Below are 17,420 nucleotides of genomic sequence, written 5' to 3'. Positions count from 1 at the left end.
TCATTTAAGATCAAGAAATTAAGATCAAGACTTTCCGTAAAATAATAAAACTGTCTGGCATAGTAAAATGCCTATAGAAGTAGCCAATATAGCTTTATACCTTTTACCATCATATAACAATAAACACCTTACATGAAGATATTAATCTCAATTGTAAACTTTTAAAATCTTTTTGGTTTTAAGAAAACAAAAAAAAGGAACCCTGTAGGAGGTTATTCAGATACATGTCAAGTTTACCATGGCCATTACAGACGATCTAGATGATATATTCTCTATAGCTGTCCAATTATTATTAAACTTTTTAAAAGTAATAGATAATCACAGCAACATCATGGATTTTTGAAAGAATTTGGTTCAATGACAATAAACAATAAGCATTTGGTGTGTGATGTAAAACATCCAAATTAGAGTTTGCATTGGACTTACTATTGTAAAAAGTTTAGCCCCCCCCCCCCCCCCCCCCGAAAAAGTATCTGGTTTCTGGTCTCTGCACGCATCGCCATAGCAATGTGTGTCTGCAAAATTAAAAAGTTGCACTATTTTAACATGTTTTAGATGGGGTTAAGATCGAGTATAAGCTTTATGTGGCCTCTCTTGTCTCCCATATGGATTTTGCACTTAAAGTAGTCGGGCAACTTTTGCAGACGTTGTTGTAATTTTGTAATTGTGTGTCTGGAAGCCAGATGGTCGTGCATCTGGAACCTGTAAATGCTTTTTAATTAGCTCAATATGTAAGGGGGCAGACTAAAGTGATGTTTTTCTTGTTATCTAAATTTTTCAAAGAATATTCATGTCGGTCGAGATCGTAAGTGGGCGCAGAATTCTCAAACCTTGGGGCCTTTACTGAGGTCACCTCAAGCTACAACCTGAAGGATATTTTCAGAGTTTAAAGGGATCTAAGCGTCATCTGCAATATCAGCTGACAACTTTGTTCTGACTTCTGTGCACTGACGAAAAATAAAGTAGGGGAACAAAAAAAAAGGGTCGCCGAAACACCTTTGGGGCAAGCTCCATATCAGAAAATGGAGCCTTTTTGGGGGGCCTCAGTGATTGTTAACATTCCACTGTGGTTATTCTACTGTGCGTCGGCACTTGGATTACTCAGGGCCCAAAGAAGGACCTTGGCCATGTAGTAAAACCATGTGATCAAAATGTATGTTTGACATTGCAGCGGCTGTCAACATGGGACTTTTCAGCAACTCAAAACTGATAATGTAACTTTTTGTTTTTGCATCATACAATTGTTATAACCGTACATCCGTAAAACTAGCGATAGGTGCATAGACGGGTTCATCACTGTCAATGTTAAAAAATCAATTTTCTTGAGACATGCTAGACTGGAGAATAGAATACAAACTCATCTTGAAAAAGAAAACTGTACATGAGGTGGGTTTGAATTATGTACAATTTAATACAATGTATGGAGTGTATGGACAGATTCTGTGTTGGGCATAATCAGTGGATCTGCGTATCTTTGCGCGATTACTCCATTGTGCAGAGATGCACTTGCGCGATCAGTCCATTTCCTGTAGAAAATCAGAAGTTGTTTCCCTTTTTCTAAACAATCCTCCAGAGCTGTGAAGTAGAAAGTAGAGGTTATCAACTGATGGCGGCGCTATCAACCAGTTGTACAGATCCACCCATCACGCCTAACATGTACAAGATGAAGATCAACAAGGATCCTTGACACTCCTTCATGCATCATACCCTGGACACCATACTACAAGCAAAACCTGCCTCTTCACTTTACAAACACCAACAACTCTCCATACCTTTGTACTCATCTGCCTACCGGGCTAGTCTACACATCCACCAATCACCGACTGACTTGATTTCTGCATATTGATCTTGGTGTGAATGTCGCTCCTACACAGTGGGCACAGCCGTAAACTTCCAGAGCATGTACCACAGCAACAGACATGGCCACAGTTCAGGAAGAGAACATCCGACTATCGGAAACAGAGACAAGAACATTCCAATTATGAAACTAGTTGCAATTACATTTACTCCCTTAACAATCCAATTATCAAACACCCAGAAGCCTAGAGTGGGTGGCTCTCAAGCCACTTAATCCACACCTTGACATATCGTACGATAATGTGTCTGAATAAAATATAGGAACTTTAATTGGTCAAGAAATTTACTACGTCAAATGACAAGGACTTACGTTATTCTCCATACAGATAACGCATTCAGCATTGACCCGAACAGTGACTTCCTTCACAAGGGCTGCACCTGCGACTGCGCTTGCACCAGCTTCATCAATAGAGGGCGCTGTTGGATCTCTTCTGGGAACATCAACATGAGACTCCATTTCCTTGGCTTTAAGTGACGCATTATCCCTCTCTTTGGTGAAGTTAGCAATGTTTGATAAAATAGAACGACGTAAGCCAACTTCATGAACACCAATCTGCAAGTAACAAGAGATGAGAGCTGGATGTCAATATGTTGTAGTCAGCACTATTTTCAGGTGCTGTTTGCTCAAGATACAGGGTGTTCAAAAAAATTTGAACCTTCCAAGCGCTCTCTTTTTTACAGCTTTCATAAAATATATCGCAAACACTAACATATATTTAGAGAGTCTAGTTCATTAGCTTTCCAACAACGAGAAAATATTTCCAATCCGGTAAATATTTATTGAGCATAATGCAGGGCTCAATTATGCATGGCTGAACATAATGCTGGGAACAGCCTACAAATTCTACACTACATTATATCCTTCAAACCCGACCAACACATTTTTGCCATTTAGTCTCAATCCTCCAAGCTCCTCCAAACTCGCCTGGAGGATTAAGGAGGCTTGAGAAGGATTCAGGAGCGTTAGGGTTAAAGTATAATAAGTGCATTACCTCTTTCAAGTCGTTGTCTGTCAATTGTAGCATGGTTTCTATGGTAACTCGATGTCGAGCAAACATGGGAATGTAATCATCAGCTCCTGACCTGTTCAAGATTTCCAAGACTGAAAACTCCAAGTTGTTTTCCTAAGAGGACAACAAATAATATTTTAAATATTCAAACTTCGACTCATCACTTGTTACCCTCCATCAATCTGTAGATGGAATGGTGGAAGCAGCTCTTCCAAAGTGGTAGCAAGCTGCTGGATCTGAAGGCTAATGTCTTTGGGGATAGCTCCAGGAAAGCTACACTATGTGTACTCCAGAAGGTGACCAGAAGATACAATTGGTTGTTGCCTGTAGCGACTGACTAGCCAACTACAAGTATCTCTCCATGAAGTCACTTACAGTTACACAATTCATCTTCTAGACCACAAAGCTTGCATTTTCAATCTACTGAGGAAACTACAAAGCCTAATTGAAATTTGATGGCATTTAAAAGTTACTACATTCGAGAATTATATTACTGACCTAACTGAATTATGATTGATTTTACTCTGTTGTATATTTGCCTCTAAAATTAGCAAATTATTGATCTCACCAACCTGATCAATAAGTGATTGTGGCTTACGATCCATCAGTCTCTGGAATTGGATCAGCCAATAGTCCTGGACATCATCCTCACGTCTCTGTTCCATCTCCAGCTATGGAAACAATTCAACTGTCATCTTATAAATCAACAATTACATTTCTTTAAACTACTGGAACTGTTCACCAAACACATCATGCATAGTAGACCCATTGTAGAAGGAATCAGACGTTTTTCGGTAGCTTTTCCCGGCTGCCGATCAACTTATCTTTGAATTTTGAATCATAAAGATTCCGATGTCACAACTTACTCAGAGCCATAAAGACAGCCTCTAACTGACTAACGGAGCTTGCAGCTGATTTAAGTGCCAACCATGAACTGTTCCTAAATCATTAATTTGTAACTGACCCCCGGTGTGCCCTATCAAACTGAGCCTGTGACTCACCAGTCTTTTTTTGAGTTCTTCTTCTCGATCTTCTCTCTCAATCATGAGCTGTTTCAGCAAGGCAGCCAGATCCTCTCTCTTCTGCTCCAGAGCAATGTTAGTTGACTCAGCCTTGACAGACTGTTTCTCTAGCTCAGCCATAGTCACCTCAGCAAGTTGCTGTTGCAGCATGTAGATCTACAAAGAAAGAAGTTAGGACAGCGAGTTTGATAAGATTTGATGCAATTGCATGATGAAGGTAGCAATATGATAAAGGTTTACAGTAGCACCATGTGACAAATCTCTTTTGTGAACTTGTGAGATTGTGAGGTTCTGGGGAAAGTCAACGTTTCAGATAGTATGCTCTGCCCTTGGTCAGGAGACTGAAGTCGGCAACATTAGTATTGGAAGTCAGCCTGTTCTAGATACCTACCTCCTCAGTCAGTCGCTTATGCTTAGCATCCTTGCTAAGCAGCAACATCTCAAATGCTTCTCGTTGGAATTCTTCAGCTTTCATCAGGTTGGCTACAATAGCATCGTTGTTTAGCTGCTTAGCGTGAAGCTGTGAGCTCAGCTGATTAAATGCAACATTTTCACTGGTCAAATAAATGAAAGATTGAGAACGTTATCACATTGTCTATTTGTGTGATTGCTACTTCATTCACTTCTTTTACCCAAAGTCCGTGGCACACTCAAGAACTCAACTACAATGTCATCAGACATAGAATTGTCAAAAAAAAAAGATGCACAATAGTTCCCTGTTGGCAACTTGTAAAAATAATGGCACTTATGTTGGTAAAACAATCAGAGACAAGATGCACATCATATTTGTTATATCGTGTCCATGAATACCTGAATTTCATTGGATTAGGACGGTCACATGTGTAGTCCGTAATACTGCATATACCTATAAACTGTGCGCATAGCCGCGCGTACAGAACCTGCCCATGTGCTCATCAGTCTCGTGTTTAGCAGCAAATCCTGAAGTTATCAAAGGTTACATCGCAGTGATTTCATTTAATTCTCGCACAGTAAGTTACCAACTGTTTATCTCTATAACAAAACCATGACTTCTTGGATGTGGGATATAAATGTTGTTTATAACCTCTTGGGGCGTAAAGTACCCGAGGAGAACTATACGCCCCTGGGCATATCCCACATCACAGCAGTCAACAATTGTTAACTATCACGCTGATACTTCGTAAGACCTTGCTTTCATAGAATTGTAGCATAGACCCTTTGCATTAAGCAGCAATTGTTAGGCTTTGATAAATGTATTCAGTAACAACGAACACACAAGATATTTAGTCAGGCTTTATCCCTGTGGAACAAACGCAGTCACCTCCACGATGGTTGCCATGCCAAGGGTCTATAGAAGGTCTATTTACTGATGCTAGTCATTTCATTACCTGTCTTCTGCTTCCTTTCTAATGTTCTCCTTGTGTTTATCATATCTGTTTCTCAGCTGATCCAACTCAAAGTTCTCCTTCATGATGACTTGCATAAACTTCAAGATGTCTTTTTCTCGTAAGAGGTCATGTTCCTCAGAGACCACAAGGAATGTGGCATCTAACTCCATCCTAGATGTGACAAAGAAGAACAATCAGATATCCCAGTCAAATAAGTTTATCATCGTTGCTGATTTAACAGGGGTGTGAGTGACCACTGATAAAAAGAGCCGAAAAACACTTGAAAAAGGTGTAAAAAAGCTGAACTTTGGAAATCTCCTATAATTTTGTACACAGCAAGTGAGGGGAAAAAGCTGAAATCCAAAAAAAAAAAAAACTGAAATCAACTTTAAAGCTGAGATTTCACACCCAGTGATTATCAATATCTGGCAAAAACGGCCACTCCATTTCTGCATTTCTTTGCTTTTCAAACCTTAACAAGATAAATGTTATCGTCTTTCTACGACTCATGTGAATATTTTGAGCTTAGCTTAGCAAGCACGTCTTGTTCTTATACTCTCATGACTCAATCTTCTGCAAGTCTTGCGATATAAAGTCCATCCACCACATACATCGAAGCGGACATTACCTTTCCTTCTCCAATTGATCCAAAAGAGCTTCTTTCTTCCGCGCTCTGTGAGAAAAAAAATTCCACAATGTTGAACTTGGTTAATTTTAATCAGCAGAAATAATATAGTTACACAAAATAACACGGTATAGCAGAAATAAAACAGTAACATGGTATCAAGGTCAGTCCTTCATTTACTTGTGGCAGTCAAAATGTCATTTTTTCCTAATAATTTGTGGGAATAAAAACAAAGTCATCTTATAAGCCTTGCTTCACAACCTAAGACAACGTGTTGTAACTAAAGAAAAAGTGCCTGCCATTAAATCACACTTAACAACTGAGGGCCCATCAGATGTAACTTAATGTTACTGCTAGCAATAAATGTACTTTCTTCCTAATTACCCAATCAATTCAAAACAGTCTTGCAGTTGATATTAATTAGCAAATATTCACAGAAGAAAACAAAATTTAACTCATATGTTATTGTAGGTCTTAAACATATTTTCCTTACTTCTCATTAATCTCCAAAAGTTGGTGAACAAGATCAGTAGACTGTCTTTCAACTATCAAAGAAAAATACACAAATATTGTTCATAAACAAATTTGTTGCAGATTCATCCAAATTAACTTTTGACAATAAAAAAGAACTATGCCTTTCAGATAAACTATCCTGTTTTCAATGGCTTTTGTGTATCCACAATGATAATTGGGATCAGGATATTATTTCTGCTCTTTACTTTTATATATTTTCCTTAAAAATGCATGCCTGAGTATCATCCGTTGTTCAACGGAGCCCTCTACATAACCAATGCATGATACATGTGAGCAAAGCAAAATTTGTGCGACCCAGCGCGCTAGCTAATCTGAGTCGACTTAGAAATTGTGACATCATTTCGTTCAGAAATGTGGACAAAGCTGTTGATTGGTAAATTCAGCAGCCATGTTTTTGTAAAACAAAACCAAGTTACCGCGAGACCCGATAGAAGGCGCCCGCTGAATGGTCAGAATCTTAAGGTCAAGACGCAATCTTGTTTTGCATAATTAATTGTCAAATCTGCTAACATATCATAGACCCTTTTGCTGTAAAGAGGATATTCCATAAACTATTTTCATGCCCCACACAAATTCTGTCAAGAAGACATTCTTTGGTAGCTCTGGAGAACCATTCATCAAGCATGAGTCAATTGTTCCTATAAGCAAAGACATTCCAATTCAGTTTTTATTTAACCAAGAGCATGTCACTTTTAGCCTTTTCAGACTAGTGCCTCTCAAGCCTGTGCGAAACCAGTGCTACCCTGGAGTGAATTTTTATTTTCAACCCCGCGTCCAACCCTGAATCATTCACACTTGTTACATGCAAAATTAGTTTATTTGACTCAGTTACTACTGTTTTGAACCCTGGCGAGAGTTTCAACCCCAATGATAATCAAAACCCTGGTCTGGAGCAGGATTGAGTTCAACCAGGGGCAAAATCAATCTCAGGGTTGATGCAAAGTTGAAGCAAAGTTCAAAATTTTCAAGTGTGAAATGCTGCATATTTTCAACCCTGCTGCAACCCCTGAGATTTGTCTAGTGTAAACAGGCCTTTATTAGATACTACAATGGTGTCAGTGTTTATGACAATGCATGTCAATCCAATGGGCTTCATACCATCATGTAGCATAGAGAGCAAGTTTTGTTTCTCTATGTCACTTCTCTCTTGCAGCGTTTTAATGCCTGAATCCAAGTCAGCTTGCTCCTGCAGAAAATTGACAGGTTAAAAATTAGACCAGGGCCCAATTTCATGGTGTTGTTAACCACAGAATTCCGTGCTTATGCTCACCATATTGTGCTAACAGCGCTAGCAGAACCATTCTGCTCTTACCCAGTAAGCAAAGAATCCTCCGTTAAGCCAGAATTCCTCACTAACCCATAAAATGCTCTCACCATAAGCAAGGAATTTTCTGCTACAGTAAACAGGATTTTTTGCTAATGATAAGCAGAGTCATGAAACTGGGTCCAGATTTGTATCACATTAAAATATCTGAAATAATCTATTTGATAATAAAAATGAGGCTGCAATTCCAGCTGAAGCAATGACTATATATTTTCAGCATTCAGTGACCACCTTCTAAAATCACTGCCTATCAAACAATGTGGTTTTCTGTCTTGTAACAATGATTTTTGCAACTTTCACTTGGGGGCAACACACTGAGTATACAATATTTATACGTTGGTGAAGAGCAAAACTTAATATTGATTTACATCGACCCGACGCAATTTTCATCGTATGAATAGTTTCATTGTGGTACCTGCTGCTACATCCAATTTTGCAACTTTCACTTGGGGGCAACACACTGAGTATACAATATTTATACGTTGGTGAAGAGCAAAACTTAATATTGATTTACATCGACCCGACGCAATTTCCATCGTATGAATAGTTTCATTGTGGTACCTGCTGCTACATCCAATTTGAACCAGCCAACCCATCTGGGAAGCTTGGAGGTTGAGTGGTAATATGTCTGCACTAGAAAGCAGGAGGTCGTGGGTTCGAGTCCCACCCGAGTGATTTTTTCCAACTTTCCTACGGAAGGTAACACACTGAGTATACAGTGTTTATACGTCTGGGAAGGGCAAAACTGAACATTGAACAACAACAGTTTTTGGTGGTTAGTTTCAACTTTTGGTCAGGCATCACTAAAGAAAATTTGACTCTGATGAAACAGAGGTTGAGAATGGTTACCTTTTCGAGGGCCTTGAGCAATCCCAAGTGTCGTTTGTCCGTCTGAGTCACCAGTTGCGCTTGCTCTCTCTCCATTTCTTCAAGTTCTCTTTCCAGTCTCATCCTCTCCAATCTTTTACTCTCCTGAATGCATAAAAAAATAACAAAATTTATGTATAAAAAACATACAGTTAAAGATTTGACAACAATGGTCAATGGATTCTTTTGATGAATCTAAACTTGAAAATGAGCAAAATAATGCCACAAAACCAATGAGCAAAATAATGCCACAAAACCAATTCCTGCGAAGGGCTTGACCAAAGGAGCTAAGGAATTAAACATGTTGTCAACTTCACAGAATGTACATGTGTTAGGCTATTTGCCAATTTCTTTACCTGGATTTTCTCATACTGCATGATACTATTACTCAAGTTGGCTTCTTCTTCTTCAAGACTTCGAAGCGATGATGGCTTGTCTTCAGAGGGGGAGACTTTAGGAGGGTCCAGCACATTCAGAACATGTTGCGATGGTGGGCTATAATCAGTGCCACACTCTGAAAGAAGTTATATACCCAAAGCTGATTAGGGACATTAGTTTGTCTCAGGGTGAATACATAAATCCAGTAATTATACATCCGCATGCCTCTGTTCTGATGACATCACGCTTAGTTTACGTGCGCTTTTTCTATGGGGCTACAAAACTGTTATCTCCCCTCCAGGTACCGGTACCTTAAAAAGCACACGTGTAAACAAAGTGTGATGTCATAAGTACAGATGCTTATTAGGATAAATTTTCTAGGATTTCCCAGGAACATTTGCCTAGAGTTGTTTCAGAATCTCTAGGACAACAATTGTTACCTGCACAAAGTGACTTCATAATTGCTTCAGTTCCCTGCATGCAGATACTCGCTATTGGATGTCTCATGTTTTTGGCATCTAGACTCAAAGTCTGTAGACAAAACACAAGAAACAAAACCATAAACTTTTGGTTTTTTAATGATATAGTAAATAACACGACAAGACAGGCTTTGGCTGATCAAGTGAAAGAATATTATGTGGGTGTTATCATAAAAGGAGACAAATACAAGAACATTAAACTAGGGCTGTGCATCAGAACCGGGTACCCGACTGCTAATGTCAGGAACTGGTTCCAGATTATGGGATCTGGTACCCACAACCAACTTTACAAATTATTTAGTTACTATTCAGATAATGAAAAGGAAAGATTTTTAATGCCATTTGTTGGGAATTTTCAAAATGAAAACCAGTCTATGTGAAAAAACAACATATTTCACGTTTATGATGCTTGCAAAAGTTGCCGTTTTAACAAGAAAGCTATAAAGCTCACTGTACACGCCTGTATCGTGCTGCATTGATGCACTGATGTGGTAGTATTATTGTGCGGACCTTTATGAAAAATCTGAACACCAATTTCTGAGATCTGAGTTCCGGGGTTGAGATTCTTTACACAGGTACCTGGATACCCGTGGATTTTTTCAATCAGGTACCTAGTGTCCGTACTACCTGTAAATGCACAACCCTACATTAAACAGCACATGGAAAATACTTTACATAGCTAGCTAATGGGGATGCGAGGCATACTATTTTTCAAACCTTCCTAAACAGCAGTGCCTACTTGTGTTTGATGTGACTCAACACAAACCTACAACTTAATAACTAAACATCTGTGAACATAAACTACTCACCTCAAGTGTCCTGATGTAGCAAAGTTTAGAAGGCAAGTCCTTGATCTTATTGTCCGAAATATCCAACGTTCTCAAAGATTTCATCAGACAAATAGTCCCTGGTAGTTCTTTCACTTGGTTTCCTGTTTCGGCAGGGATTAAACATGTAACAGTAGTAAGATTGCTATTCATCATCAACAGATACTACCGGTAGGAAAATTAAGACCAAAGATTAACCCTCCCTCTCTCAGTGACAACATGGTGAGTGGTACCCTATCTGTCAAAATCTATCAAGGGACTGGTTTTAACAGTTTAGTACATTGGCCTCATAATGGTACAATTGACTGGTTGTGGCAATTTGGTTAAATGAATGAAGGTACCGTGCCTTGACTGAAGGTATATACGGTGGGTTAAAGTACTGGTGAGTGTCTGCAATGATTGATTTAATTCAGTAACAATAAAGGCACACCAGGTACACTTGTGCATATCTTAGCAATATAAAAACATTGCGCTTTATGTGAGGGCAATGGCTGCTACAAATAAGGTCCATAGAATTACTGTCAACGTTGTAGCAATATGCAAGGACACCCAATCTATCCAACCCCTTCGACAGGTGTTGACAGTTATGTGGTTTAATCCATAGGGGTTCTGGCAGTTGGTGACCAGCCTAAACAAAAGCTACAGGAAGCGGGTTGATTTGTTGACAGTTAGCGAAAGTTCCATAAGTAGGAGGCTTTAAATCTGTGTAAAGTATAACAAATGTCTGCAATGCTGTACTTTCTATTAATGTCCTTTGCTACTGTACCTACAGATGTCTATAGTTTCCCAATATGCTTCACTTTGGGCAATGTGTGCACATTATGTGAGGCATTCTGGCAAAATGAGAAGGACCTGTATGGGCGTAGTAGAAAACATGCAAACACCGAATTGGGTGCATTTTTTCGATTTTCAGATTTACTGATTTTTGTAATCTACAAAACAGTATAAAAATTGTGGAATAAGGTCTTTTAAAAAAAAAAAAATTGTCATCTTTCATTTCCACGAATACAAAACTTGAAACTTTAGAGTGCCCTTTCTCAGTATTTTACTTTTTTGACATATCGATAAATGTGAGCTTTAAACAGTCAAATACTTGAAGTGCAACAAACAGAAAGACGAATTTTATTCTCTTGCTCAAGCCCACAAACTCTCATTTCAAACTCTTCTCAGTCAGATGTGTCTGATTTTGCCAGAACGCCTGACATTATGTAACATTTAGCTTTTCATTAGCCAGTACCTTTGAAAGTGAGTGTCTGCAGAGCCTGTAGTTTGCCCGTATCACGAGGAAGCTTCTTGAGTTGATTGTTGTCCAGATTTAAGACTTGCAATCCACTGATACCTGTCAGTGCATCGGGTATCTCTGATAACTTATTGCTGTGTAAATCCAGCACCTAAACAATGAACAAACAATGACAGCAATATGGATATGACTTGGCGTTTAACTGTAACGTTTAACAAATATTTAAAATACCGTTTAAACGTTTAGCCATTTCACAAATGCTGATGCCTGCCCATTATGTCTGTAGACTGGCGTGATTGACACGACAAATCAACAACCAATGAAAAAAAAAATAGCAGGCAGTCATTGAGAAAGTAAAAACTTAACTACATGTACCCCAAATGAAATCAAGCACTGTGGTGCTTCTAAAGTTTTGGAAATTGAACAAATTTGAAAACATCATTAACTTTTTGTGCTATATAATAACTCAAAGAAAAATTGTGTGAATGTAGGTCCCTTTTTGTACTTCGGGTTTTGTTTAAACATTTTGGAAAATTTGTAAATGGATTTAGATTTTTTTTCGTTTAAAATTTTAAACGTGTAAACATCACTCCTTAGATATAAATAAATAAATTCATTGATTGAAATGTTTACAACTTGAAACCAATTGATGATTGGTCTTCCTCATTCTTAACGTAACTTCAGACTGTTAATGTTCCAACAGCTGTACAAAATGTACCTTTTACATGTATGCCAATGAAAAAAGTAAACATACAATTAAGAAGATTTGTTTGAACTGTACTGAATTCTACACAAAATACAAAGAAGACTTTTCCACATACTCTATTGGACTGCATTTTTGCAACTTCATTGCTAAAACTGAAATTCAAATCTGGTAAGATAAGTTGTGTGCTTACCCGTAGCATTGCTAAATCTTTAATATTGCCGCCTCCTGATAGTGACGACAAGAGATTATCACTCAAAATCAGAGCCTGAAATTGAGAAGATAAGAAAGTGACATTAATGACCCTAACCCTCCTCAATCCTCCAAAATCCTCCTGCCGGTTTGGATGATTTTAGAGGATTGAGGATGAATGGCAAAGATGTATCGCTTTTTTGTTGAGGATGCATTATGTCAAGCCAGTAGGCCATATCCTGCATTGGTTATGTTCAGCCATGCATAAATCAGCCCAGTGTTTTTCTCGTATTTCACCCGCACTGCTTCTAAACGCCATTCGCACTGCCTCAAACCATAGCAGTAATTGGCAGAGGATTTTGGAGGATTGACTCCAACAGACTAAATTCAAGAAATAACGGATGATTTTAAAGGATGGCAATTGGAGGACTTTGCAGGATTGAGGTTGCATTCTAGCCAGAGTGCCTAGGAGGTTAGGGTTAATCAATCATTTAGTAATGATATGTTTAATAAATTACTGACATTCTAAAAAGGGGAGCCTGCAATACGCAAACTAAGGATCCAGTATTGGTAAGCAGATATTCTCATGTTTCCATGGTATACATTGTGTCTGTGGCTGCGATGTTTCATCACCTTTCCTTTCAGATTGTGAGATAATTATTTGGTGTAATAAATATTGAACTTTAAAGCTTGCCCATATTTTTTCCCTTCATTTTCCTCAATTTAATGTGATCTGAAATTAATCTAAAAGGATAATGCACTATACCAATGACACATATAATACTTACAGAATACGAGCGATAAAATGGTTTGTTTGTCTGCTCAGGAGTTTCCTAAGCATTTGATTCAAGTATCTTTTTCTTTTTATCAAAATGATGTTTTTGGTGAGGTGGAAGAATGCTTTGCCTTGATCTGTCAAGAATTTCCTCAAGTTGTCTACTGACATTCCTTCAAATCACGGCAAGTAAGCCATGCTCTTGTTGACTGTAAACTTAAAAAATTGACTCTCCGTGGCAAACTCTTGATGGTGCACTGTATTGGGAATTGCCTGTATTCTTCATGCATTGATGGTTTTGGTACATAGAATTGGACATGTGTTGATAACTTACTTCTTTCCGTAAAACCTTGCACATTGAGAATGTACCACTTGGAACCTGAAGAACAGTTAAGTATACAAAGCAACACAAACAGAATGTGTTTAGAAACAAAACTAAATTTAATAAAAATGTTGTCAATTCTTCTTTTAGACCATATGCATTGCAGGTATCTCACAAGTTCTTTATTAATTTTAATTTAGTGACAATAAATACACACAGAGTTCAGTAATGCCTATCCAAGCAATACAAAACCACTGCCCTCTGACTCCGCCTTAACGCATAAGGTCTATCAAGTAAAGTGGTAATTTCCTTGAAATAAAAGTACATTGAACAGTTCTGCATGTACATATTGTTGTTCCCACAAATTATGTGCTTGCTGATCAAGAGACAACAGACATATTTTGGCCGGATTACTTCCCTTCCCAAATTGCCATAGTGTCCATGCTTGCCACGTACCTCATACAGCTCACAACGGGACAGGTCATATGTCGGCTCCGGAGACTCTGTTGCCTAAAACAAACAGAATTAGAGAAAAATGAATAATTCAGAGAATTTCAATCAAATAAGCATATGAAAAAAACAATATTGCTTATTAGTAGTCTTAGTATATAGATGGGAATCCCACTCCACTAGACAACAGAGTTTGTCTTGTCATTATAATAAGTGACAGCAGTGAGCCATAAAATGATAAATGAAAGTGGTATTGCAGATGGGTCACTAAAATGTCAACTTGTAGCCCTCCCCACCTTATTGTTTTTCAGGCGGAATATTTTGATGTGTCTATGTGTATTAACTTGGTGCTTATAAGACTCACTGCTATTAATGTAACTTACCAAATATTGGCAGTGCTCCATTCTCTTCCTAGCGCTCTCACTTTGTCTGTGCAGTAACTTTGACTTTGGCATATCGATCTCATGAATGCCATTTACCGGATTCATTGGAGTGGTGACAATAGTCCCTATTGTTGACAAATTGTGGCCTGACACAGGCCCTGCAAGTCACCGTAGATCACTTGACTAAATGCTTCAAGTTCACAGCCCTATGAAAGAGGAAGACAAATCATTTTATATTGGAATCGCTTTTAACAGGCAATATTGAAATAACATTAGCAGCACTGTTTATTTCATGGACAGTTTATTTCATGAACAATCTGAACAGCAACTTCCCAGATTTGAATTTTTGGCTTGGGTTTCTTTAACGGGTACCCGGGGACCCGTATTGTTTTCAATAGAGTACCTGGTTCCTGTACTACCTGTAAATGCACACCCCTAACACAAACCCTATGAGACTGGTCTGAAAATATCCAAGTGTTTGCTCAGTACATGCTTCGTTATGTCAAAGCAGGGAAAAATATCCACGAAAATGCACTTTGTCAGAAAAAAATAGCACTGGAGACCAACTCCAAAGTATTTGAAGCGAGCTAGACATGGAAAGGCAATTTCTAGAAAGCCCGGAATGTCACTTACATTTTGCACGAGGGGTGTGGCAGGCAAGGGGGGGGGGGAACAATTGATAGGCGCATTATGTCAATAGAAAACTATCAAATTAGTCTTTTTGCGGCAATCATGCTTTTATCATCACCTACCAGTGGCACCTACCATGATACATTTCTTATTCATAAAAACTACACTTCTAAGTTGCTCTAGTGGCTTAGACCAACACTAAAATAATGATTCTGCTTCCCATCACACGGCATTTCAAAATAGGGCTAGTAGGTGTAAGTAAGGAATTGTAAATTGTTGGCATTTTTTATTTACGATCATATGGAGGTGTCTGTGTATAGTCAAGGGCAAAAGGTACTTAGTTACTAGCAAGTAGTAGTAGGCCTAATTGATGATTTTCGGGGGGGGGGGGGTGCCTCATTTTTCCCAAAACAAAATTCGGGCTGGGGCTGTCAAAATATATTCCCCCCCCCCCCCCAATTGTTCCCAATATGTGAGAGTCCACCGCCACTACTGTAATAAGATGGGACTCCGTATTATCGTGGTACTTGTCACATTTCTCATTTGGAAAAGAGATTGCCCAATAACCTTCCCGAATTGTCCTGTCTTTTGTGTTATAACTCTTTCTTTTCAAAATGATTCTGCGCTGGTGTGACCTCAACTTTTTTTCATAGTTAATGAGTGTTTTACTTTGACAAAACATCCCCTGAATAAAGTCTGATATTTTCCCTGATAAAGTTCAAGTTGATTATTGCCTAGGCTACAGGATGATTTCTTAAGGCCCTGTCCCTCCCCCGAAAGAACAATCTCTCTGAGACAAGTCTACTAATTGGTGATTGGGGGCGCCATTCACTTTACTTGGTGTGCTGGTTTTTTTTTTTTTTACGCACTGTCCTTATTTTGATCCCATAAAAGTTCTTACGATTTCACGGTGGAAATATCGTCCTTCAACTTCCTTTTGTGTTTGCAGCTGTAGAATGGGAACCAGACAGTGGACCTTTCATGGAAAGAGCACCATTAAACTTAGACCCGTGAACGTGGCTTGTAAACTACGCCACGCTGTTGTGTATTTTCGAACCTGGCGAAATTGTCCCTCTGACTCCCTCCGTTACACACAATGGACGTTATTTTGCCCATGTAATAAGTACTCACATATGAAGCTGTCTTGAAATCTGTTTGTACGTCAAAACTTGCATTTGACGAAATTTGAGGAAAATTCTGGCCCCGGTTCATGAAGTCCTTCTAGCTGCCATTTTCTCCCAACTGACGCATGCGCATTGCGTTTTATTGTACCGTCCTGTTTCGTATGATTCGACGGCTGTTTACTGTCGCAGCTAAAAGAGACATCATTTTAGACAAGTTTCAAGTCCTTTCCTCTCTCACCGCACCGCCCGCGGGCGCACACGTACACGAGATGAGCCCAGCAGCCAATCGTCTGCGGGGTTTTTTTTTCGGGGGTTGCGACATGAAACAGCCGTCAATCTGTCCAAGCGACAGGAAGCAGACGGGTAGCTCAGAGGGCTCCGATAATTTTGCACGCAAATGACTCGGGTACTCGTTCGAGGTCATTTGTCAGGGTCACTTGTCAGGTTAAAATCTAATTTCTACACGTTCGTATGGGTCTTTATTGATGGCAAATTTCGTCGAAATTACACAGCCTGAACAATCGGACGGGCAAATTTAGATTTCTAGGTGAGTACTCAACATCCATACGGAATTATGTAAGGCGGATCGATTTCGCTAGGTTCAAAAATACACAACAGCATGGCGTTGTAAACAATGCCACGTTCACGGGTCTACATTAAACTATGACTCATGACTTTTCATGTTAAAATATAGATGGCACCTTTTAGCAGACACGGTGAGGGAAAATTTGCAAGTTTTGGAAAACGTTAAAATTTATTAAAAATCGTTAAAAGTTAAATCGTTAAATCGTCCTTCTTATACAACTCAGTAGAAAGTTCTTAATGCCTGGTGAACTGGATAACATTTAGCACTTGAAGGAGTTTTGGCAACGCAAAAAGAGACATTTCCCATGCCGCGATAAAAGACTAGGATGCCGCGATATAAATATCCTCGAGTCACCATAATTGATGCAGATAACGCTTGCAACGCGCGCACGTTGTCCAACGCAAATTGAATTAGAGTGCATCTAAACATATCCTCGTCGTTTTAGGTGGACTGACGATACTGAGTGAGAGTCTGAGTCCGACTATATAATACAGTGCTAATCTAGTGATACAGAGTCATGACCGATGACAGTGTATTTATAATGGCAGTGGATATTTTGCCGGAGACGGCAAACCTTCAGTAAACGTTAGTTTGCCGGATATGCACTGAACATGCGCAGTTACTGTTTTTTTGTACTTAAATATTTTCCGGTGACAAATTTTAGTCTGGCTCCATGCCAATATTATCGTTGTATTTTTTTATTAACAAGATGGGAATCAGACCAT

General features: G+C 38.9%; 1 protein-coding gene across 1 annotated transcript; it reads right to left on the bottom strand.

The window, feature by feature from the left end:
• Nucleotides 1–431: 431 nt before the first annotated feature.
• Nucleotides 432–15,986, bottom strand: LOC119720203 (E3 ubiquitin-protein ligase LRSAM1-like). Its single transcript, XM_038189791.1, has 20 exons — nt 15,887–15,986; nt 14,356–14,561; nt 13,979–14,032; nt 13,535–13,579; nt 12,427–12,501; nt 11,528–11,681; nt 10,273–10,394; nt 9,425–9,515; nt 8,963–9,120; nt 8,589–8,711; nt 7,514–7,601; nt 6,375–6,426; nt 5,885–5,929; nt 5,257–5,427; nt 4,281–4,443; nt 3,869–4,045; nt 3,440–3,538; nt 2,850–2,981; nt 2,168–2,410; nt 432–1,949 (listed from the first exon to the last, which is right to left on the bottom strand). Exons 2-20 carry the CDS (start codon nt 14,458–14,460, stop codon nt 1,797–1,799), a joined length of 2,250 nt encoding a protein of 749 aa, XP_038045719.1. The 5' UTR covers nt 14,461–14,561; nt 15,887–15,986; the 3' UTR covers nt 432–1,796.
• Nucleotides 15,987–17,420: the final 1,434 nt, after the last annotated feature.

Source organism: Patiria miniata, unplaced genomic scaffold, assembly GCF_015706575.1.
Source record: "Patiria miniata isolate m_02_andy unplaced genomic scaffold, ASM1570657v1 HiC_scaffold_9, whole genome shotgun sequence".
Lineage (NCBI taxonomy): Eukaryota > Metazoa > Echinodermata > Asteroidea > Valvatida > Asterinidae > Patiria > Patiria miniata.
This window is presented reverse-complemented; position numbering and strand designations above follow the sequence as displayed.